General features: G+C 33.9%; 2 protein-coding genes across 2 annotated transcripts; both read left to right on the top strand.

Moving 5' to 3' along the window:
- Positions 1-4,261: 4,261 nt before the first annotated feature.
- LOC131644597 (polyubiquitin 11-like) lies at positions 4,262-8,310 on the top strand. Its single transcript, XM_058915146.1, has 2 exons — positions 4,262-4,879; positions 8,089-8,310. The coding sequence occupies exons 1-2, from the start codon at positions 4,305-4,307 to the stop codon at positions 8,222-8,224; spliced, it is 711 nt and encodes a 236-aa protein (XP_058771129.1). The 5' UTR covers positions 4,262-4,304; the 3' UTR covers positions 8,225-8,310.
- Positions 8,311-23,279: 14,969 nt separating this feature from the next.
- Positions 23,280-24,211, top strand: LOC131644596 (polyubiquitin 11). Its single transcript, XM_058915145.1, has one exon. It carries the CDS (start codon positions 23,404-23,406, stop codon positions 24,088-24,090), a length of 687 nt encoding a protein of 228 aa, XP_058771128.1. The 5' UTR covers positions 23,280-23,403; the 3' UTR covers positions 24,091-24,211.
- Positions 24,212-24,490: the final 279 nt, after the last annotated feature.

Genomic DNA, 24,490 nt, shown 5'->3' with positions numbered 1-24,490 from the left:
AGCTAAATAGGAGAGTTCAGACCAATTTTGAATTACATTGATTTAACTCGTCATTATGAATGGGTGGTGAGTTCATTAAGCCATAAGATCGACTCGACCATGAATATGGAAAATAACTCAATTTCTTTGACTCAACTAGGACTCATGTAATACTTTAGATACAAGTTGCACACACGTGGACAAGAAGACAAGACAATTAATAACACTAATGATGTAGCGACCATCACGACCATTATTAAGGCATGAGTGAAGGGACATGGATAGACTGAAGTTTTGAAGTTTTGAAGTTCACTACTAGTTATTTCATATATAGTGTATTTATTAGAAGTACAGAAATAAAATAAATTTGCATTTCACTCTAAATTTGAGCTAAACATATTCTTATACATTACTTCTTTCGATTTTTATTATAAGAAAAGGTTCGCTTACTTTTTTCTTATAAAAAAAGAGAATATTGATTAAATTTTCTTTAAATGAACAACTTAAAAGCTTCCAAAAGAGACTCATTAACAACAAAAAAAGGCTTGATTTAATCCCTTATCAAACTTAACTGAACCATATTGATCATTCTGTTAATATTTTCATCAAACCGATTTTTTTCTCACTTTGTCCCTCACAAAGAAAGGGCCTTATTTAATCCCTTATAAAACTTAACCGGACCATATTAATCCTTCTGTTAATATTTTTATCAAAAGCAGTTTTTTCCTCACTTTTAAACTGTGACTAAACTGCTATGTTGGATTTTTTTTTATAAATACTAAATCGATTTTTAATTTTAATTTCATTTTTAAACAATTATAAATTAATAATATCAAAAAAAGTCAAAATTCTTTTTTTATAAGGAATCAAACATAGGACCTTCAAATAATATCTTACATCTTTACCACTAGACCAATGTACATTCATGACAAATAATTACCATGATTTCTAGTAATATTAAACGATTCTGAATTTAAAACAAAAACACTAGGCCAACGTACATTTATAACAAATAATTCCCATGATTTCTAGTAATATTGAATAATTTTGAATTTAAAACAAAAAATATAAATTTGTACAAATGTGATCTCGAACCCAAGTTCGTTCAAATTAAATGATAGTCGCTTTACAACTAGATAAATCAATTTCTATTGTTAATATTTCTAATGATAAATACTTAACTTAATAATTCAGAACAAACATTTATTTATTTTAAATAACACACAAATAAATATTTAGTAATTTTAAATAATACAAAAATTTAAAAATAAAATTAATAAAATGTAAATCCTAAATATAACTAATCAAATAAAAATAAATAAATTAATATTTAATTGAATTACTATTAAACTAATTGATCACTATTTAGTTTGAATTAACTAAATAGTTTTAAAAATTAATTGATTATTTAATTTAAATTGATTAAATATTCTAACAATTAATTAAATTGTTATTAAATTAATTAATTATTATTTAATTTGAATTAGTTTGAAATAAATAAATTTTTTTACTTGTGCATTATTTAATTTCAATTAAATATTATTTAATTTATTTCTATTTTATTAAATATATTAAAGATTTACATTTTATTAATTTTATTTTTAAGTTTGTGTATTATTCGAAATTAATAAATATTTATTTGTGTGTTATTTAAAATATGTAAATGTTTGTTCTAAATTATTAAGTTAAGCATTCATCATTAGGAATATTAACAATAAAAATTGATTTGCCTAGTTGTATTATTATTTACCGAACTTAGCTTCGAGACCCTACTTATAAAAAACTTGTATTTTTTATTTTAAATTCAAAATTATTTAATATTATTAGAAATCATGAGATTTATTTGTCATTATTATACATAGGCCTAGTGGTAAGAACTTAAGTTTTTGTTTAAAAGTTTTGGGTTCGAGTTCTTATAAGAAACAACTTTGATTTTTTTTTATTTTTATTATTGTTAGCTGAAGATTTCGTTTGGACAGAATATCCTTTGGAGAGTTGAGATTTGAAGGAAGATGGTTACTGATGACCATTTTTTGGGATCAAAGATGGCTACTGATGGCCATGTTTCGAGAATGATAGTTTAAGTTGGAACGAAGATAGTTAGCATTAGAGCTAAGTCGAAGAGAATTATCTTTGGGACTTAAACGTTTTCGCGAAATATGTAGGGTACTGAAGCTTGACGTGTTTTCGTGGCGTTCTTGGTTTCTGATCATGTTGCCACGCGTCGAAAGAGGATTCAGGTGGGAAGGTTTGAATTTCGAAGTAGTCTGTGTAACTACACAAGGACAGAAGGCATCCCAGGGATTCTTGTGGGTAACGTGGCATCAGATTAATACAGGACCGTTAGGGTCGAAATTAGTATAAATAAGGGTCTTAATGTTAGGATTCGGTGTGTTCATTTTGTACAAATCACTCACAAATCACTCAAGTATCAAGTGTTTAGAGAACGATTTCGCTAAGAAATGTACGTATGACACCAACACCAGTTTAATATCTTTGTACTTCATTTGTATGCAAAGTATCTTTTCATTATTACTGCTTTCGTTTACTTCCTATTATTTATATTCTTGCACTTCTTTTATTCTGTTTTATTTCATTTCGAAGTACTTTACATTCTTGCACGTTACATTCTTGCACGTTACATTCTTGCACTTTACATTTATGCAGTTTACATATCTTTATTTATGTTTCTTTGTCGAAAGTCATACTTACATACATAGCAAGTGTTGTCTTTTAACACATATTCACACGATCATATCACAAAGAAGTTTTTCTCGAAGCCAAAACAAACAAGCATGAATCAGATCATGTCGAAAGACAATTGTTTGACTATGTCCTAGGATCAATCTAGTCACCAAAATATATTTATTATAGTTTGGAGGACTAGCGGTTGTTTACCGGAAATCACCGTAAACAATTATTAATTCGAAATTGTTTAAAAATTAATTTAGTATTTAAAAATAAAAAATAAAATCTAACGTATCAGTCCACTCACAGTTTAAAAGTAGAAAAAAACTGATTTAAAAAAAAATATTAACAGAGAGACTTAGGGATGTTCAAAACCAAACCAACCCAATGGAAAACCGCAAACCAAACCAAACCGAAACCGCAAAAAATCGCATTTGATTCGGATTTTTTGGGTCATCTTTTAACAAAACCGCACGGTTGGGTTCGGTTTGCGGTTTGTATTTTGTAAACCGAACCAAACCGAATCAAACCGCATTATGTTACAACGTAACATTTACTTAACTCACATCAAACCCAAACTTAAACCTATTATACCTTATCCTTATGATTACGAACAATTTTCTCATCCTTACACATGATTTCAGTCTCGATCTTCTCAAATCTCTAATAGCATTATCGTGTCTTCTTTGCCACATATATCTTCTACCTTTTTCTCTAATCTTCACTCTTTTATATTCTTTCATTTTCACCTTCTCATTTTTATGCAAATGCTTCCTATTTCAGTTTTGTTTTTATCGCACATCTTCTTCTCTAATGTCTCAACTCTTTTGTTTTTTCTTTTTCATCTTCACTAATCTCTCGTCTCTTCTATTTTTTTTCATTATAATAATTTCTATATTGTTTTATGGTATTATTTTATGCTTATTATTCAACTTTTGTCTAATTAAACTTTTACATATTAAATAGAAAGTTGTTGTTTGATAGTGTGTGAATGCCTAAATACAAAGTTATGTTGTCATCTATATGTGTATGTATGACTCAATAAAATATTTGTAGATAACCGAATCGAACCAAACCGCATTGGTTTAATTTGGTTTGGTTTGGTTCGGTTTTTTTTAAAGCCAACCGAACCAAACCAAACTGCACGATTTTTTCTCTTGTGGCTCGGATGATTTTTTTCGTCAAAAGCGCCTAAACCGCACCGCGAACACCCCTAAAAAGACTAATATGGTCTGGTTAAATTTTATTAGGGGTTAAATTGAGTATTTTTTTTGTTATGAGAGACTAATTTAAATTATGTGACTGTTGCGAGGGACTAAATTAATTATGATTTAATAATTATTAAATAAAAACAAAAGTAAATTATGGTAAGCTCTTTCTTGACGGTTGATTAATAGAGCTTTGACCACTTTATGTAATGTTTCGTCCAAGATTAGTACTCGTGGATGAAAAGTTAGAATATTCTAGACCCATCCCGAAACAACATTCCTTACTTATCTTCCCCATTCAATATTCTGGATTCTTCTATTGACTCATTATATATTGTAATACCCTCTTCGCTCATTAATCGTCAATCTCCTATTTTCTTTCTCAAATAGTATCAATCACTCTCTTGTGTTTATCTGATCAAGTTAATCATGCAAATCTTCGTGAAAACCCTGACCGGCAAAACCATAACCCTAGAGGTTGAATCCTCCGACACCATCGACAACGTCAAAGCCAAAATCCAAGACAAGGAAGGCATTCCACCAGACCAGCAGCGTCTCATCTTCGCCGGTAAACAATTAGAAGACGGCCGAACCCTAGCCGACTACAACATCCAGAAAGAATCCACACTCCACCTTATTCTCCGTCTCCGCGGCGGCATGCAAATCTTCGTCAAAACCCTAACCGGAAAAACCATCACTCTCGAGGTTGAATCCTCCGACACAATCGACAATGTTAAAGCTAAGATCCAAGACAAGGAAGGAATTCCTCCGGATCAGCAGCGATTGATCTTCGCCGGAAAGCAGTTGGAAGACGGGAGAACTCTCACGGATTATAATATCCAGAAAGAGTCTACGCTCCATTTGGTGCTTCGTCTGCGTGGTGGAATGCAGATATTTGTGAAGACGTTGACGGGGAAGACGATTACTTTGGAGGTGGAGAGTTCGGATACGATTGATAACGTGAAAGCGAAGATTCAGGATAAGGAAGGGATTCCACCTGATCAGTGTTGAAGTTGGTATTTGTGAGTTTGTTTGAAGTCCCACATTGCTTAGGTTCCCGGACTGTTGGGTGTATAAATATGTGAGGACAACCTCACCTCTTGAGCTAGATTTTGGGATTGAGATCCAAGCATATTTAACATGGTATCAGAGCCGGGTTAAGGACTGCAATGTGGGCGTTTGGCCCATGCCCATGCTAGGCGTGAGGGTGGATGTTGAAGTTGGTATTTGTGAGTAAGTTTTGAACTGCTAGTAATATAAGAATCAGAAGAAAGAGAGTAAAAAGGAATATGTTCAAGGAAAACAACATGACGAGAAACATACAATTTCTTTGCACTAGGATCATAAAAACGATAACCCTTTTGGCCATCTCCATAACCAAGAAAAACACATATAGCAGAACGAGAAGACAACTTACTACGTTCTACTTGTGGGCGAAGAACAAAACAAGTAGAACCAAACACTTTCAAAGAGGAATAATTAGGGATGGAGTTATATAATTTTTCAAAGGGAGACAAACCTGATGTGACAGACGATGGAATTCTATTAATAACATGAACAGCAGTAAGAACAGCTTCACCCCAAAATTCACTAGGAACCAAAGCAGACAACAAAAGAGAACGAGCAGTCTCAATAATGTGTCGGTGTTTCCTTTCAGCAACTCCATTCTGTTGAGGTGTATCAGTACAAGATGTTTGATGAATTGTACCATCAAAAGCAAGCAATTCAGAGAATTTATTAGAGGTATATTCACCACCTAAATCACAACGGAAGCACTTTATAACAACATTATGCTGAGTCTTAACCATAGCACGAAACATACAATAAATGTCAAAAAATTCAGAACGATTTTTCATAAGGTAAACCCAACAATAACGAGTATAGTCATCAATAAATGAAACATAATATCTAGATCCACCCTTAGTAACAAGCGGTGATGGACCCCATACATCAGAGTGAATTAAGTCAAACCGTGCATATGAAATGGAAACACTTTTACTAAATGGTAAAGCTGAAAATTTAGCAAGTTTACAACCACAACAATCTGAGATATCACTGGTTTGTAACTTTCCTAAAGCTCCAGTAGAAGCCAAATACTTTAATCTAGAAGCAGAGACATGTCCAAGACGGTAATGCCATAAATAAAAACTAGAAGACGAAGAATTCAAACGAAAAGAGGATAATAAATCAGTTGTGGAAGTAGAGGTTGAGGCTGCAGTATCTGAGACTCTCAACTCATCCAAAACATAAAGTCCCCCTTGTCTACGGCCTGTCCCAATCAGCCTCCCGGAATGAGGATCCTGCACACAACAAGAAGTGGAAGAAAACATAACTGAGTAACCAGAATCACACAATTGACTAACAGAAGCAAGACTCAAAGTGAGGCTAGGAATATAATAAACATCAGAAAATGAAAAATTAGGTGTGGAGACAGAACCAATGCTGCTAATGGCATATTGGTGCCATCAGCAGTCATAACTGACATAGATGATGTGGTATTCAAGGACACAAATGATTTTGCATCATATGACATATGATGCGATGCTCCAGAGTCAAGTATCCATATGGGAGAAGATATACCTGACAAACAAGAAGAGTTCAAACCTTTATTAGAGGAAGCAGACATGGCACGTGACTGAGTAGCAAGAAGCTTTTGGAGCTGCTCTGCAATATCAGATATTTGAGAAGTAGTCTCAGATGGATATACATGATCAAAACTAGAACCAATGGTAGTAGGAGCAGCAGCAGCCACATTGGATGATGAACTCTTGAAATTTTTCTTATTTCCTTTCAACAATCTGGGGCATTGTGCTTTCCAATGACCTTTCTCCTTACAAAAAGCACATTCATCACTACCTAAACCAACCCTACCTTGAGATTTTCCCTTGTGAACTGGAGCAGCAAAAACAGACGGAGGAGTAGGGAGAACTCCTTTATTTGGAATCAAACTGGAGTGGGACTTGAGTCTAATTTCTTCTGCCAACAATTTATTAAAAACTGAATCTACATTAGGAAGAGGGTTACGATGCAAAATACCCCCACGTAGTCCCTCAAAATCATCCCTAAGCGCCATCAAAAATTGAACCAAACATTGCTCTTCTCTTTGATCAGTGTATGCTTTGACAACTTTCAATTCTGTTGATTCCATAAGAGCCAATTGATCCCACAAATTATTCATAGCTGAATAAAATTCCTGAATAGTCATATTATTCTGTTTCAGAGCTCTAATGTCACTCTCCAGCTGGTACCGTTTTGCAAAATTAGATTGAGCATACAAACGTTTCAAATGGTCCCAAACCTCCTTAGCAGTATCATACTTTGCCAGTTGCACACCTATTGACTGAGAAACAGAATTATTGATCCAAGTAAGGATCTTAGAATTACTAACATCCCATGTTTCCAACTCTTTTGCATATTTTGCTTCATCCTTTTTATCTGTAGGTTTAACGGAGGTTCCATCAACATACCTCCACATTCTTTTTCCTTTCAAAAAATTTTTCATTACGTAACTCCAATAAGAATAATTTTCTCCATTGAGTTGGACACTGACAGACTGAAGAGAATCATCTTTATCATTACTCATTGTAAATAATAATGAAATAACCAAAACACCACAATAAAAAAATTATCAACTAAAATTGGTCTTAAAAAACACTGCCACGTCAATATATCCAAGAATGATCTTCTCCAAATTATCAATTTCTTTTTTTTTATTCAATCATGCCTTTATGCCATAACTAAAGAAACAACATGGATATTTCATGAAGTCAAGCATATTGCAAAGGAACAGTATGATAAAGCAAAGAAACATTACCAAATCACTAGTGAAATTGGCCCAACACCGGAAAGCCAACGGTCATAAGATTTATTCCAAACAGTACCATCAGCATTTCAATTAATCAACACCGTAAAAAATATGTGGCCCCTTTACCACAGATCTGAAATCAAACCGAGCTCTTTGATACCATGTTAACAATAATAAACGTATACAAACATAGAGAATAAGAAGGACCTTTTCATTTAGGGTTACAATAGAATGAGCAAAACTGAAGAGTAAGGGTTACACAAGAGTAAGGCGTGAGGGTGGGTGTTGAAGTTGGTATTTGTGAGTTTGTTTGAAGTCCCACATTGCTTAGGTTCCCGGACTGTTGGGTGTATAAATATGTGAGGACAACCTCACCTCTTGAGCTAGCTTTTGGGATTGAGATCCAAGCATATTTAATAATCAGCAGCGTCTTATCTTTGCTGGTAAGCAGCTTGAGGATGGACGGACTCTTGCAGATTATAATATTCAAAAGAAATCTACCCTTCATCTTGTTCTCAGGCTCCGTGGTGGTGGTGCTGTATAGATTCATAAGTTCCTCTGTTTTCATTCCGTTAATGTATAATGCTGTTATGATTAAAAGTTGAATAATTAAAGTTAAGTTTATGCAAATTTGGTTATTATAGATTGTTATGAGTTGATTTATAAAATAATTTTAGAGCCACGAAGTTTATTTGGATGTTCATGCCCGGTTACCCTGCTTCGTTTGGATCAATATTAAAATTACATTAATTGATAATATACGCATTGTTTTTAGTAGGAAAGTTTCTTCAATTTTTTTAATAACAAAAACCTATCAATGATTTCTATGATTTCTAACCTGCATTCTTCTTATTTGTTTGGTAGTGTTAGAATTGCATAGAGTTTATGAATTATTGAGAGAGTTCTCAACTACTGAATATCTGCACTGTTAGTAAATTGTGGTGGTTAAATTTGAATTACAAGGCATTAGTTAATTCCCTTAATTCTCCCATGAAAGCTTATTTGAGGGGATGTGATTGAGTGTTACACATCCTCAAGTTTATTTGGATAGAGCCTTGACTCGTGAAATCGAAACACTGATGCTGACCACTGAAATGCACTTGGGATAAGCATGGGCTCTTTTGCAAGTTAGGTTGTGAGTTAAGGCAATAGTACTTATTGTTACAATGACTATTCAGTGAATAGTTGGGTTATTGGAGTATAGATTGAGTCCACATAACTGTATTAAGTGAATAGTTAGGGAGGAGTAGCTAATGCCCAATTCTTGGAGTAGAGATTGAGTCCACAGAAGTTCAGAGTTCGGCTATTGCCAAACTCTTGTATTATGCTTCAGCATTTGAATGGGATATCACCAGTCCCACAAAGGGATATCACAGCTTGGTGGATTAGGTTAAACTCAGCCGCCACATAATTGTTAAACACTAAAATAAATTACTCATTACTGATGAAGTAGTCATAGTTACAAATAAAAACCATAAATCTTAAACCAAATATACTCTCAAATTTGAATAAATTTGAAGAGACAAACACTTAATTAAGTCTTTAATATTATGAGGAATCTTAGCCAAGAAAGAGAAGAGGAGCAGGTTAGCCGAGAAAGAGAAGAGCAAAGAGATGGTGTGATAGGTGTAGGTTAGCCGAGAAAGAGAAGAGCAAAGAGAGGGCGTGATAGGTGTAGAATGTTAGAGGAGCAGAGAGAGAGGGTGAGATAGGGGAAGCCAGAGTAGAGAGAGGGTGTGAAAGGTGTAGAATGTTACATGAGCAGAAAGAAACCCCCAAGGGTTGGCCTAGTGGTGGAGGCTTGGTTCTTGAGAGTGTGCTCCTCTCAAGGTCCCGAGTTCGAATAGGCGTAGAATGTTAGATAAGCAGACAGAGGGCGAGATAGGGGCAGAATGTTAGCCGAGAAGAAGAAAAGGAGCAGCGAGAAGGCGTGATGGGTGCGAAGCAAATAGAGAAGTATGAGTTGTAGACTCAAAAGCCGTTGAAAGTTGTATTAGCACTTCTTTTAATGTTCAAAATAGTCCTTTTAGCATTTTAAAATTAAGGAAAAATCAGACACGACAATCTCAGCCGTTCTAAGCTGCGTCCCCACCATTCTGCACCGTTTTCGTTACTAATTTGTCAGCCGTTCCAGCCACTATGCCATTTTGCACCAATATATCAGCTATTCTGGCTGAGTTGAACAACCTAGGATGGTGGCATATTGGGAGCCCCTACCATAACATGTATATGGCGGCAGTATCAGACATGAGATCAGAGCCATCTTTAGAGAGCTTTGAGCCAACAACCATGGGGGAAGAAAGGCTTGGATTCATGCACGAGCATGTTGGTCTTGATGAGAAGATTACTTATATATTTTCCTTTGAATAGAGAAAAGAAGCAAACATGCTTGTATTTGCCTTCAATACCAAGAAAGTAAACAAGATGACTAAGTTAGAAGATACTAAATGGAGTTCGGAGATAACTTGATGAGTGAGAGTAAGGTTGTTGCTGTGATGATAATGGCATCATCATACACTCCTCTATCTCCTATTAGTATTAGTATTAAATTGTGTTACTTTAACACTATTCTTTAAATCCATTTCATGTTGTATTTGTAACTCTTAGATCCGTAATTTTTTATGTTTTTTCTGTTAATCTATGAAGTATAGATATCAGAAACACGACATTGAGACTGATATGTCGAAGCTAGTAATAATTTAAAATAATGAATAAATTAATTGCAATTACAAATACCATAATCGTTTGACTACACTTTTATTCGTCCATATTACATACCTTAACTAATGTTTTTATATTAGTGGTTAAAATTGCAAAGTTACTTGTAAAGTTAGAAAGTTTATTTTGGATGTTCTGATTACAAATCAGACACTAAAGGTCTATGTTCACAAATCCTAATAGCTTCTGCCCCTTATAATATAGGAAAGACACAAATTTATTGTAAGAGTTTCTTATTGAGATGACAATTTCAACTAAACATATTTGCAAAATTTCCCCAATTTTGTTATAACAACAGTAATAGTCTATCAATGATTTATAGCATAAATCCTTCTGGTTATCTAGCTGATAAACTTATATTTTGTGTTCTTCATATGTCTTTTGTGCATAGAACCGCTAGAAATTCACATCTTAGTGGTGGAGAAACAACACATCCTATAATTCTGACTTATAATGATGTTGTTGATATTGATGAATGAGAGGGTTTGTGTACATAAATTTGTCATTTTAATTTCTTTAAACTTTGATACAAAATATAATCCAGAACAATTAGTTTATGTATAATGTTTGTAATTTCAAAAGTTCAATTATTAGTTTATATAGCTCCTATCGTCTGTGATGTTGTCTTCGAGTAGGAGGGAGAATAGAGATTCAGTTCTGAGAGTAAAGAGAGAATCCACATAACCTCAGATGCATTGCTGGTTAGACACTTTCTATCATCAAGATCAGTCCCCTATTCTCATTAGAGAAGCCGTTCTAATCCATGTTGCAGCCTAAGGATCCTCTTAACAATTTTAGAGACCATTTTCTACATTCTTGTATTTATGACACTTAGGTTTGTGCATAATTTAGGAATTTATTTTTTTAATGTTTGTGGGTAAGATAGGAATTTATTTTTTTTGGGTGAGTCATAACTTGAAAAGGTCTAGTGTAGTCAGTGTGTGGGGAAATATAAGAATAATTTCTTACCAAATGTACATGTTAATCGCTCCTATACATAAGCGCAAAAATAGTTAATATATGATGATTATGTTATGCTATTAATATGAAAATTTATAATACGGTAATATACGAGGATTATGATTTTCTATTTATATGAAAATTTATAATTCGAAAAAGAAAACGGTATGATATTTTCTTGCTCGGATATTGATATGCATGGAGTTGTTGATCATATAATCCGTATTTTTGGAGAGAAATTTGCACAAGTTATACATAGCACCACACATCACTATTATCACTATTACTATAATATTTTTAAATCAAATTTTTGATAATTAATGTTGAATTTATGAAAATATCGTTAAAGAATCTATAATTTAAAAAAGGCTTAAATACACTTTTCGTCCCTGTAAGTTAGCAAGTGTTTGATTTTCGTCCCTGTAAGTTATTTTTTTTTGGTTCGAGTCCCTATATTTCAATTTCGTGTTTGTTTTAGAACCTAAAATCAAATCCGCAGGTAACCTGCAGATTTTCCTGCGGATTTTGGCTTTAAGGACTAAACTTCAAGCAAAAAGTAAGATATAGGGACTCAAACAAAAAAAAATAACTTACAAGGACAAAAATAAAAAACTCGCTAACTTACAGGGACAAAAAGTCCATTTAAAATTAGTATAAAATTTAGAATATTATTTCAAAATTTTAAAAATAAACCGTACAAAATCATATGTTTTATATCGGATTTAAAAAAAAAATGCTATAAAATTATGATTTGTTTTTAAAATCTATGATATTGAATCAAATGTTTGAAAAAACAATATAAGATTTTTGAAAATAAATTATAATTTTATAATTTTTTTAAAAAAATGTGAAAAATGACAAAACTTATTTGATTTATCCTTTGTTTTTTAAAAAAATAACCTATCAAGTATATTAAAATATTCAAAGCATCCATATATTTTATACTAACTTTTTTTTTTTTAAAATTCGATATAAAATTAAAGATTTCTCAAAATTTTTCGGATATTTGAAAAATTTAGTATAAAATCACATATTTTTCAAAATTTAGGATTTTATACTATTTTTTTTAAAATGCTAGTAAAAATACATATCGAATTTTAAGTATGATCTAGTCTAGCTGATTTTTTGAATTTTAAGTATGGTATGGTGAAATTTTTTGACCTTTGATTAATAAAAAAAATGAAAAACATATTTTTAATATTACAAAAATATGCGGGGTATCAAGTATAATTTTAGTGGTAAAATCCTCTTCTTTTAAATATAGTTTTTGGCTTGGATAAAGATTTTAGTATGTAAGGTAGAATTATCTTGTTTTAAAAATGGTTTTTGGCTTGGATAAAGAGAGATCAATGTCATTTCTACTACTCTTAGGTATATAAAGAGAGATCAATGTCTTTTCTATGAGTTTAGGTAGGTGTGTTATGAAAGTTCATAAACGCATTTCTTTTTGTTAGTAACATGTTTCAGGAGATTTTTACTTGTCACCCTCACATTTAAACATGACACCCTTCAAATGTTGTGATTTTACCATATTAACATTTTTAAATAAAGATTCATTTCATCGTAATTTACAACTCTATCTTTTACAGAATTACAAATATATCCACATTCACAAAAGGATTTTTCACAAAAGTGCTTAGGCTGAAAATTAGTAAGAGAAAGTGAAATAAAACTCTAGAGAGAGTAAGATAGGTATGTTAAAACACGTTTTTGGATGAAATAAAATGAGAAAAGGGACATCTATTTATAGGCTAGATGTTGACTTAAAAAATAATTTTTAATAAATGCATTTTAAAGCAATCTAATCGATTGACAAGTTTTCCAATCGATTAGAAGTTTGAAATATAATTGTTTGTAAGTTTATAATAGGAAGAAAAAATCTAGTCATCGCAGATCATTAAGGCGTTGTTCTAAAAGCTTGAGACTTAATTTTGAACTAATCTAATCAATTAGACAAATGCTCTAAGCGATTAGAAAAGTAAAATTTTCGCCTATGGCTATTTTGACTTCTCCCAATTTATCTGAAACTTCAAGATGCTTTTGAAGATATTTTCTTTTGGTAAAAATATTTTGAAAATCCTTTTAGTGTTTGGGTGCTTTAGTCATGCGCTTTTACAATAAAGCCCTAATGTATTACATTTGTTTCACTCACTCCTAAAATAGGAGGTACCACAATACTTCAAGACTTTGCCACATACTTTCTCTTTTGTGGACACTTACTTGCGTAGTTTTAGATGTGATATTCTATTTGATTGTCATCATCGAATAATCAAGTCCATCAAACCCTAATGATAAGGTTTGCATCTTTATCCGCTTGATCGTTCATGCTTGTCTTATCATAAGACATTAGTTGGTGTCTTCAAAAGTTGATGTCCTTGTTAAAAGCATATCACCTGCAAAATAAGGTTCCACAACATCATCACCAACTAGCACATAGACATGTGTCAGTCGTTCCCATCAAAATGTTACATATTACAAGAAAAATGTTTGTTCTCGATAACAGTAACGTCCATTCAAATAACTTCACATCCCTAGATCCAATGGCCGGATAGGAACACCTATTGCAAACCCTCGTCCTGCTAAGCAGAAACTAGGCTTGGAGGGAAATTGTTTTGTTCCGTCTACAAAGCCCAAAGACAAAGGCGTAATGGTAAGGTGAAAGAGGTGAAAGCGCGCAGAACTAGTAGACCTTCTCCTCCCTGGAAGTAGATAATTCCAACCACGAAAGCTTTGATGGCCATTCAAATTAATCTGACGGTTGACCGCGATCCACGCCCGACTCCACGCTTTCAATCGTCAACTACTTCTTATATTTAAGAACAAAAGCACACTATTTCTCAAATATTTAAATCTATTTTCATTCACATATCACTTTCTTATTTTTTTTACTGACATGAACAATGGAGTACTAGCCTTAAATTCAAAAATAATATACAACATCACATCTCCCAGCTGCAGATGAGATATGTTATAAGGCTTAGTTATTGAAGTTATTTACTTACATTTTTTTTCAAAAGACTTAATTTATTCTTTTGAAAAGTCAATAGCTTATTTAGTGAACTCTAACATTTATAAAATATATTATATTTTTATTTTAATAATTTTAGTGATGTATATTTAAAAAGTTTATAAGCACGGTAGTTTAATTAATTTTTTTAGTTGATTGTAAAAATAATTAATTTTTATATTTGTATAGAAGAGTAATTTAAACTAATGGGATATCCGTGCCCGCATGGGTACTGTGTTGGTTGGATCGGGTTGTTTAAGAAAGGAAGTTAAAATAATCAAATTAAATAAGATTTGTAATAATATTTGTCCCATGTTGTTGTATTAGAATTTTGAATAAATAAATATAATTAATAAGAAAAAGTGATGAAAGATAATATATTGGTTTTGTGAGTATAAAATATTGCAAGTAATTTATTTAGGAAGAGTGGTAGGATTGATCAATGAAAAAAAACCTACAAAGCATTAAAGATTTTGTTTTAAAATACAGAAATAATATTAAAACAAATTATGAATACAAAGACGAAATATTAAATAATATGAAATTGAAAAAAAAAAGAATTAAAACGGAAGTTGAATAAGTAGGTGAATTCTTATCTACCCAACACAAAAAGTTGGGTAGAGTTACCTTTAGTGTAAAATGCATTGAAAACAACTAAAAACTGCATCATTTAATAAATAATTAAAGATGGTAAAATTAAATGGTGTTATATGATTGGTGGAAGATACACTACCCTATTTTTTGTGATGGGTAGAGAAGTTGTTCCCGAATAAGTAAGGTTGAAAAAAGGAAGTTGAATGACAAAGGTTGGAAAAAGGGTGTAGATCGTGTACCATAAGTACATATTATTGAAACATAAACGTTACATATTTTGATGCAGAGGAGAAATAGAGATCCAACTTCCGTTCCAGATAGAAAACCTTTGATGTCGAAGAACCCTAACCCAGCCTCAAGGTCAGGAGCAATGGAAATGCTGTCATGCTCTAGAGGAGTATCGACGGCGGCCATGGTACCATCAAGGTAAGTCGTTTATATTTGTCGTTCCTTTCTCCCAACCAAGTTAAGGTGTAGGTTTGTGTTTATGTGTCTGTTGACAAAAGCGATCCTAGTGGTTTGGCTTTATAATGCTTATTTTTGTATATAATCTTTAGGTTATTATGAAGTTTTATGTATGGCCGCTATGTTTGCTTGCACGTTCATACCGTTGACACTGTGATAGGGTTAATGTGCTTTGCATGGTTGTTGATATGTTGTCACTAATATGATTGGTGTTTTTAACTTTGTTTGAAGGACTAACGGTGGGAAGTAGGGCATGGATGATAAGAAAAGACGCATGCAGAGCAAGGAGAAGTAGGGAGCATTCAACGAAAAACTTTGGATTAAAAAGGGAAGAAGAAAACAGAGGCTGGTCGGTTTCAGTTATTGGGCAAAAAAGTAGTTGTGGATAGTGCTGAAGATAAGAAAGGGAAAGGTAAAGTAGTAGGGAATGGTTTTCACGAAGGTGGTACTCGTGAAAAACTGAAGGGTAAGGCTATAGATTCATTGGTTGCTGATGCGAAGGTTGAAAGCAAATATTCCAAGGAATACATAATGCTATCATCCAATAGCGATTCATCGGGTCGGAAAAGGTAAATGTTAGTTGGTGTTAATATTATCAGTGAGATCTGTTGCTTTAGATATAGGTCGAAAGCATTCGAGTTAGTTACAGGTTTAGATTATCATTGTTGTTTATTTTCAAGCAATACACTCAAATTTATGTGGAAGAGCATGAAGAGTTGTGGACCAGGGTTGTTTCTGATCTGAAGAAGTTTGGTCGGAATATCTTGGTAACTACATTATGGGTGTAGAAGTTGTGTTATTACAGATACATAAATTTCGGCTATAGTGTTTTTATAATCAATGATATTAATAACATAGAATAAATCATTCTCACATCATTACAGGATCTAACAGAGTTACAACCAAGAAAAATAGACCCACAACCTACAAAACACATTTAATCTCTTACATGAATTGTAAAGGACAATGGTTCCACTCATAGAAATTAAAAAGAACCTTATGTTTGTTGCCAATGGCCAACCACCACCATGAGAACATCTTAACATTATGTACAATTTCATTGATATCAGCCACACCATTGTTGAAAACTATATCATTTCGTTGTTTCCAAATACACTAACAGGTTGCTGCCCATATTACTCTCGCTCTCCTTATCGAACAATCTCTTTTCAAAATCCCCACCATTTGTAAAAAGTGATTACAGCAGTATGTTTCTCCCATAAAAACAATCCCCAGCCAAGCAAAAAACTTGCCCCATACACCTTTAGCTATGATACAGTTGATAAACAAAATGATTTATGTCTTCCAGTTCCACACACTCATATGCACAAAATGCTGTATTGCTATTCACCAAAATACCTCTTTTGAGAAGTTGGGATCTTGTTGCAAGTCTATTCTTAACCAATCACCACGCAAAGATTTTTACCTTCGACGACATCCAAGAGTTCCACACTACATGCCACGCTTATTTATTGTTGGAGGGAGCTTCGACCACAATGGAAACCTTGATTAACTTTCTGTAGTAAGGCCGAACTGTGAACTCTCCAGAGCCATCCAACGGCCACACAAAGACATCATTTTCATGTCTTTTGGGGACAACCTTTGCCAGAATTTGTTTCAGCTCCACCATTTCCTCTCTTGCTTCATGGTTCAGGACAGCCTCGTCCACATCCAAAATCTAATTCCAGTTGCTACCCTCCCATAGTAACTTGTCTTGAACGCTGTAGCCTTCATCTGTACAAACCTGAAAAATAGCAGGAAATACATAACACAGAGGAAGATGACCCAACCACCTACTTTTCCAAAATGACACCTTACTACCATTCCCTAATTTTGTTGATAAGATTTGTGTAAAACCTCCCACCTACAAATTATCTCCAACTTTCATTAAATCTCTCCACCAAATAGACTCAATAGCATTCCTACTTTCATTCTTTTTGAATACAATCCTCTGATAAGGTAAACCGTATCTTTCCTCCACAATACCTTTCCAAATTAGCTCGTCTTCATTTATAAGTCTCCAAAACCACTTTGTGAGAAGCGCTTTGTTAAACACATCCATATCTTTGATTGCTAAGCCACCGTCTTCTTGTTGCTTGCATATTGTGCTCCAACTAATCCACTTGTGTCTGTTATTATTTGCAACAAATTCCAAGACCTGTAATCAAGAAGTGTCTTTGAAGAAGAATTGAACACATTGTACTTTGGGACGAACAAAAACGTGTTTCTTATTATTGTGATGTGAAGAAGAGGGGAAAGAACCCGGAGAAGTATTTGTTAGGTGGCTGGTACGACTTTGCTAAAGATAGGTCATTGATGGAAGGAGACAAGTTGCACTTTTGCATCCAATACCCACCAGTTGATGAAATTCTGGTTAGGGTGGAGCGCGAAAAGGGAAGTTGAGGACATCGTTGATTAAGCTTTGTTTTGGTGGTTGATGAAGAAGAAAAGGAAGGAAATTTGGTATTTTGTAATATTATCATGTTTATGTGATGTAGTAATAGGTGCAGAATGGGAAGCTACACTTAAAAATGTTTTAGTATTTGACCTGATGTATTTTGTTGGATGGTGCACATCCTTTTGATAGCCTGTGACTATGTGACTATGTTTGGTGTAACACCCTTCTACTCCACATATATTTTTGCAAATAATTTTGACGAAAAATAAAACAAACAACCACAAGGGTGTTGCATCTTCATAAACAAACTTCACTTAACAAATAGCCCTGCTCCATAACACGGTTTGACAAACTTTAAAACATGAATAACATCTTTAGAATGGTACACAAATCACTTATAACTTCACAGCGGATTAAACAATTCAAATCATCTTCATAACAAAATAACCATTACCATGAAAGGTAATTCAAGTATTAATGAAAACATCACAATTCATGCTTACAACAACATGATTATAAAAGTAATGCAAAATCCTTCAAAGACAACAAAAATCATCGTTCTCAAACCAACCAGTCCCAACCCATATGTTACATATCAGAGCAAGACCCATAGACTCAACGAAACTAAAGTAAGCACACTCCAAAGCTACCTCCTAAGCTTCTCGCACTAGTCTTTATCACTTGCGCGTTACCTACGTGGAGGCAGCATTCAAATAGAAAAGGTGACTAAATCACAATCATTATAAAAAGCATAAGTAATAGATATAATAGACAGGGTATGGAAAAAACAACTTTACAACATTATCTACTACGTCTAAGACATACAATAGTTACTATTACCCACAAAGAATCACTACAAAACAAGGATCACACCAAACACATCACTTAGCGTACATATTATGCAATGTCACAAATAATGGAATGCAACATCTTCAGACTCATGCATGTGGTACCAATACGTCATTGATGACTTAGTCATCGTTATTCTCCAACGATCCCCACCAATAGGATTGATTCCCGCTTGGAAACGGAGCACGTCACAATTTTGCACTTAATCCACACAATGGGATTAAGGCCTTCACTGGACTAGATCGTTCCACAACTCCATCAAATCATCACCCTGCAAAAACCTCACCGGGCTACTCGTCCGACAATGCTATAAATGCATGACGCACAATAATATACAATAGTAAAACACATCACAATTCATCATACAAATCATACCTCATCACATGCTTCGTAACATGCAAATCATCAAAATAACATCAAAACATCATAAGTCACAAGTCAAATAGTCAACAATACATAGTTATTCCAATTCCACAATGGGAAGCATACTTAGTAATATTCATCACAAAAACATCACCACCTTATCACAAAAAAATTCAAGAAACCTACATCCTATGGTCCATTTTAATCTCCCAGAATATAGATTATTTTATTAGCTATCTTACGCTTCGAACAACACAACAAACAAAGTCCAGAAACTCAAGTTATGCTCTTTTAATTTTTTACTGGTGTTATTCGCTCGACGGGCCCCCTCCTTCGCCCGGAGAACTATTCCAGTAACCTTCAACCCCGTTGCCCACTTTATTCGCCCGACGCCTTACTGGCGAACCTCAATCTCCCGGTGAAACCATCGATTTGCCTGGTGAATCCTTGCGATTAGAGAAATTCTGATGCGATTTCCTGCATAAAAACCAATCCAATTTCTACTATTTCTCCATCTTACAGGTCCTAAATTATCCTTTAAACTCAGGTTTTCATCATACAAACACAACTCCATGCATTTCAAATTATAGACATCATTCTATTACCAATTAACACATCTAAATCCTCTACATCTTTCACACCATCACAATTCATCATCAACCCAAAATCCCAAAACCAAATCCCATAATTATCATTAACTTAAGCCAATTAAAATAACTAGGATAGACTCCCCTTACCTTACACTGAAGCTCGTTTTCAAAATCCTCTTCGTGTTCTACAAAGTCTCCAAGTTTTTCCAAGCCCTAGATCTCCTCTCTTCCACGTTATTCCAACTTTTGCACGATCGAATGAAAACCTTTTTTCCTCTTTTCTCTTTTTGTTCCACTTATCCCTCATGAAAAGACTATCTTGCCCTTATTATTTATAACACCAATATTATTCTATTTATCTAATTAAAATAAGTCCAACTATTATTCTAATTATTTCTAAAACACTCTTAATTCTCGATAACTCCCCATAACACCTATGCATCACCAAACTTCATCGAAACATCAAATAAATCGCCACAACATCATATAATCATCGTTAATTCATCATATCATCACAAATGCTCACATAATCACACCAAACTAATTAAATAAATAAATAATTAAATAATTAAATCTAAATTTTCGGGGTGTTACAACTCTCCCCACTTAAAGAATTTTTTCCCTAGAAAATTACCTGATGGAAACAAGAACAGATAAGCCCCTCTCATTTGATCCTCGCGTTCCCAAGTTTAACTTTCACCAGCCGGTCCACCCACAACACCTTTACTAAGGCAATCTCTTTACCTCGTAGCTCTTTCATTTCCCGACCATATATTTGCATGGGTAGTGCTTCCACAGTCAAGTTATCCCTCACTTGCAACTCATCCATCTGAATCACATGCGAAGAATACGGAATGTATTTCCTCAATTGAGATACATGAAACTCATTATGAATATTCGAAAGTGAGGGTGGTAACGCGATTCGATAAGCCACCTCACCAATCTTCTCTGATATCTGATACAGACCAATAAAATGCGGCGTAAGCTTTCTTGATTTCAAAGCTCTACCGACACCTGTCACTAGAGTAACCCTCAAGAACACATGGTCATTCCCTTGAAATTCAAGTGTCTTCCTCCTCTTATCATGATAAATTTTCTGAAGGTTTTGAGAAGCTCTCATCCTCTCTCAGATTGTCTTTATTTTATCAATCGTCTCTTGCACAATCTCAGGTCTGAGCACATCGCTCTCCCCTGATTCACACGAACACAATAGAGTCCTACACCATATACAACACAACGGTTCATACAGTGTCATATCGATACTCGCATGAAAACTATTGTTGTACATAAACTCAATCAATGGCAAATGGCTATCCCAAGATCCTCCTTGGTCTAACACACAAGCTCTCAACAAATCTTCCAATGACTGAATAGTCCTCTCGGTTTGTCCATCCGGCCGAATTCAACCTCAAGGTAGTACCCAAAGCATCTTGCAAGCTCTTCCAAAATCTCGATGTAAATCTAGGATCTCTATCCGACACAATACTTGAAGGTATTCCGTGCAATTTCACAATTTCCTCGATATACATCTCAGCCAATTAAGAAATAGGATGATTAATCTTCATTGGCAAGAAATTAGTCGGCTTAGTTAACCTATCCATAATTACCCAAATAGAATTATTGCCTTTGGCGTTCTTCGGTAAACCCGTCACGAAATCCATGGAAATGCTATCCCATTTCCACTCTGGAATGCTCAACGGTTGCATTAACTCGGAAGGTCTCTGATGTCCAATCTTTGATTTCTAACAAGTTAAGTAAGCATAATCAAACTCAGCTACATCTTTCTTCATACCCGACCACCGAAATAATCTCTTTAAGTCTTGATACATTTTCGTAGCACCCGGATGAATACTCAAATCAAAATCATAATCTTTTAGCAACTCAAGCCATCTTCTCTGCCTCATGTTCAACTCTTTCTGATCAAACAAGTGCTTCAAACTCTTATGATCACTAAACACGTCAAATTTAGAGCCAAAAAGATAATGTCTCCAAATTTTCAACACAAACACTACAACGGCCAATTCTAAATCATGCATAGGATAATTCCTCTCATGAACCTTAAGTTGTCTTGAAGCATACGCAACAACATGTCCATTATGCATCAACACACCACCAAGTCCCATCTCTGACGCATCACAATACACCACGAAAGGTTTACTCAGATTAGGTAAAACTAACACCGGAGCGGTCGTCAACCTCTTCTTTAATTCCAAGAAACTCTCTTCACATGTCGTATCCCACACATAATCTTGACCCTTTTGAGTCAATTGAGTTAACGGTAACGCTAACTTAGAAAATCCTTCAATGAACCTTCGGTAGCAACCTGCTAAACCAAGAAAATTTTGAATCTCAGTCGCAGACTTCGGAGTCTCCCATTGCCATACTGCGTCAACTTTAGAAGGATCTACATCAATTTCACCATTAGAAATCACATGACCAAGGAAACTCACTTCCTTCAACCAAAACTTACACTTCGATAGCTTGACATACAATTTCTTCCCTTTCAACACTTGCAACACCATCCGCAAATGCTCAACATGTTCGTCTTCCAATTTGGAATAAATTAAAATATCGTCAATAAACACCACCACAAACTTATCCACATAGAAATGAAAAATCCGATTCATATATTCCATAAAAACACCCGCAACATTCGACACACCAAATGACATTAAAGTTTGTCACATGAGTTTTTAATATTTGTACAAGTATATATGTTCAATGTTCATTACTTCTTAACAAGATGATGTTGGAACTTTCCAATTCCATATTCAAACAATTTAAAAAACATCTATTCTTAAATTAACGGATTTGATTGACTACATATTACTCAATTTTGGTGGAAAAACAATTGTGCCAGATAATCTTTGAAAATTAATAACATTTAAGGCCTTGACACATGTGATTTGTTTGAGAAGAAGTGGAAATGAAGGGTGATGATCCAAAAAAATTCATGATAATACGATTGTTTATAAGTAATCTGATTGTAAAGAAAGCATGTTTACTCATAGAGGTCACGAATTCAAAACTCGTGTATCTAAATTTTTTATTTGTAAATTCTGTCATTAATTCATATAAAAGTTTATATATAATAATCAATATAATTTATTCTTTTTAAAAGATAAATTATTTTAAAATTTATTATAATTTAATTTTAGTTATTTTTTGTATTATAATAATTATATTTTTATTAAAATAAAAATAATTATAAGTAAAATAAAATTTCAATTATGCTGTCTAATCTATGACACCTCTTCTATTTTTTTGTTGTCACGTCATAAAAAATAAAATTAAAAAGAAAAGAGACTAAATTCTGGAAGACAAAAAAGTTAAAATAAAAAGGTCAATAATTTAAATTTTAGATAAAAAAATCAAAATGAAAATAAACTTAATTACAATTAAAGATGAATAGATTATGGTAGGAAAATGTTCCCTTTTATAATATTAAATGCCATGGTATAAAACAAAATTGGCCCGAGTAAGCTCCTGCTTTGACGTTAAGTAAGTACTACTGCAAATAGAGCTTTGACCACTATAGCTTAATTTTTGTGCAAGCTTGGCACTCGCGTGGATGAAATCGCCACGTCAAGTGTTAGAATATTCTAGACCCATCCCCAAACAGAATTCCTTAATTATCATCCACGATTCAACATTCTAGATTCTTCTATCGACTCTTTATAAATCAACAACCTCTTCTCCTTCATTATTCATCAATCAATCTCCTCTATTCTTTCTCTAAAAATCAATCTCTCTCTAGTGTTTATCATCTCCAATTCATCATGCAAATCTTTGTGAAAACTCTGACCGGCAAAACCATAACCCTAGAGGTTGAATCCTCCGACACCATCGACAACGTCAAAGCCAAAATCCAAGACAAGGAAGGCATTCCACCAGACCAGCAGCGTCTCATCTTCGCCGGTAAACAATTAGAAGACGGCCGAACCCTCGCCGACTACAACATCCAGAAAGAATCCACACTCCACCTTGTTCTCCGTCTCCGCGGCGGCATGCAAATCTTCGTCAAAACCCTAACCGGCAAAACCATCACACTCGAGGTTGAATCCTCCGACACAATCGACAATGTCAAAGCCAAGATTCAAGACAAGGAAGGAATTCCTCCGGATCAGCAGCGATTGATCTTCGCCGGAAAGCAGTTGGAAGACGGGAGAACTCTTGCGGATTATAATATCCAGAAAGAGTCTACTCTGCATTTGGTGCTTCGTCTGCGTGGTGGAATGCAGATATTTGTGAAGACGTTGACGGGGAAGACGATTACTTTGGAGGTGGAGAGTTCGGATACGATTGATAATGTGAAAGCGAAGATTCAGGATAAGGAAGGGATTCCACCTGATCAACAGCGTCTTATCTTTGCTGGTAAACAACTTGAAGATGGACGGACTCTTGCTGATTATAATATTCAGAAGGAGTCTACACTTCACCTTGTTCTCAGGCTCCGTGGTGGTTGAGATGTATAGATTAATAAGTTTCTCTGTTTTCATTCCTTTAATATGTAATGCTGTTGATGATGATTAAAAGTTGAATAATTAAAGTTTTAAGTTTATTCAAATTTGATTATAGATGATTATAGATTGTTATGAGTTGATTTACTTATAAAATAATTTTAGAGCCGTGAAGTTTATTTGGATGTTCATGCCCGGTTACCCTGCTTTGTTTGGATCACTATTAAGTTACATTGTTTTCAGTGTTTTCTATGTCAAGATGAAAATAGGCAATAATAAACTCTGATGCAGAGATGGCAATTTCCTCAAAGTTTAATAGGAAAGTTTCCTCAATTTTTTTAATAACAAAAACCTATCAATGATTTCTATGATTTCTAACTTGCATTCTTCTAGTTGCTTGATATTG

Source organism: Vicia villosa, linkage group LG1, assembly GCF_029867415.1.
Source record: "Vicia villosa cultivar HV-30 ecotype Madison, WI linkage group LG1, Vvil1.0, whole genome shotgun sequence".
Taxonomy (NCBI): domain Eukaryota; kingdom Viridiplantae; phylum Streptophyta; class Magnoliopsida; order Fabales; family Fabaceae; genus Vicia; species Vicia villosa.
This window is presented reverse-complemented; position numbering and strand designations above follow the sequence as displayed.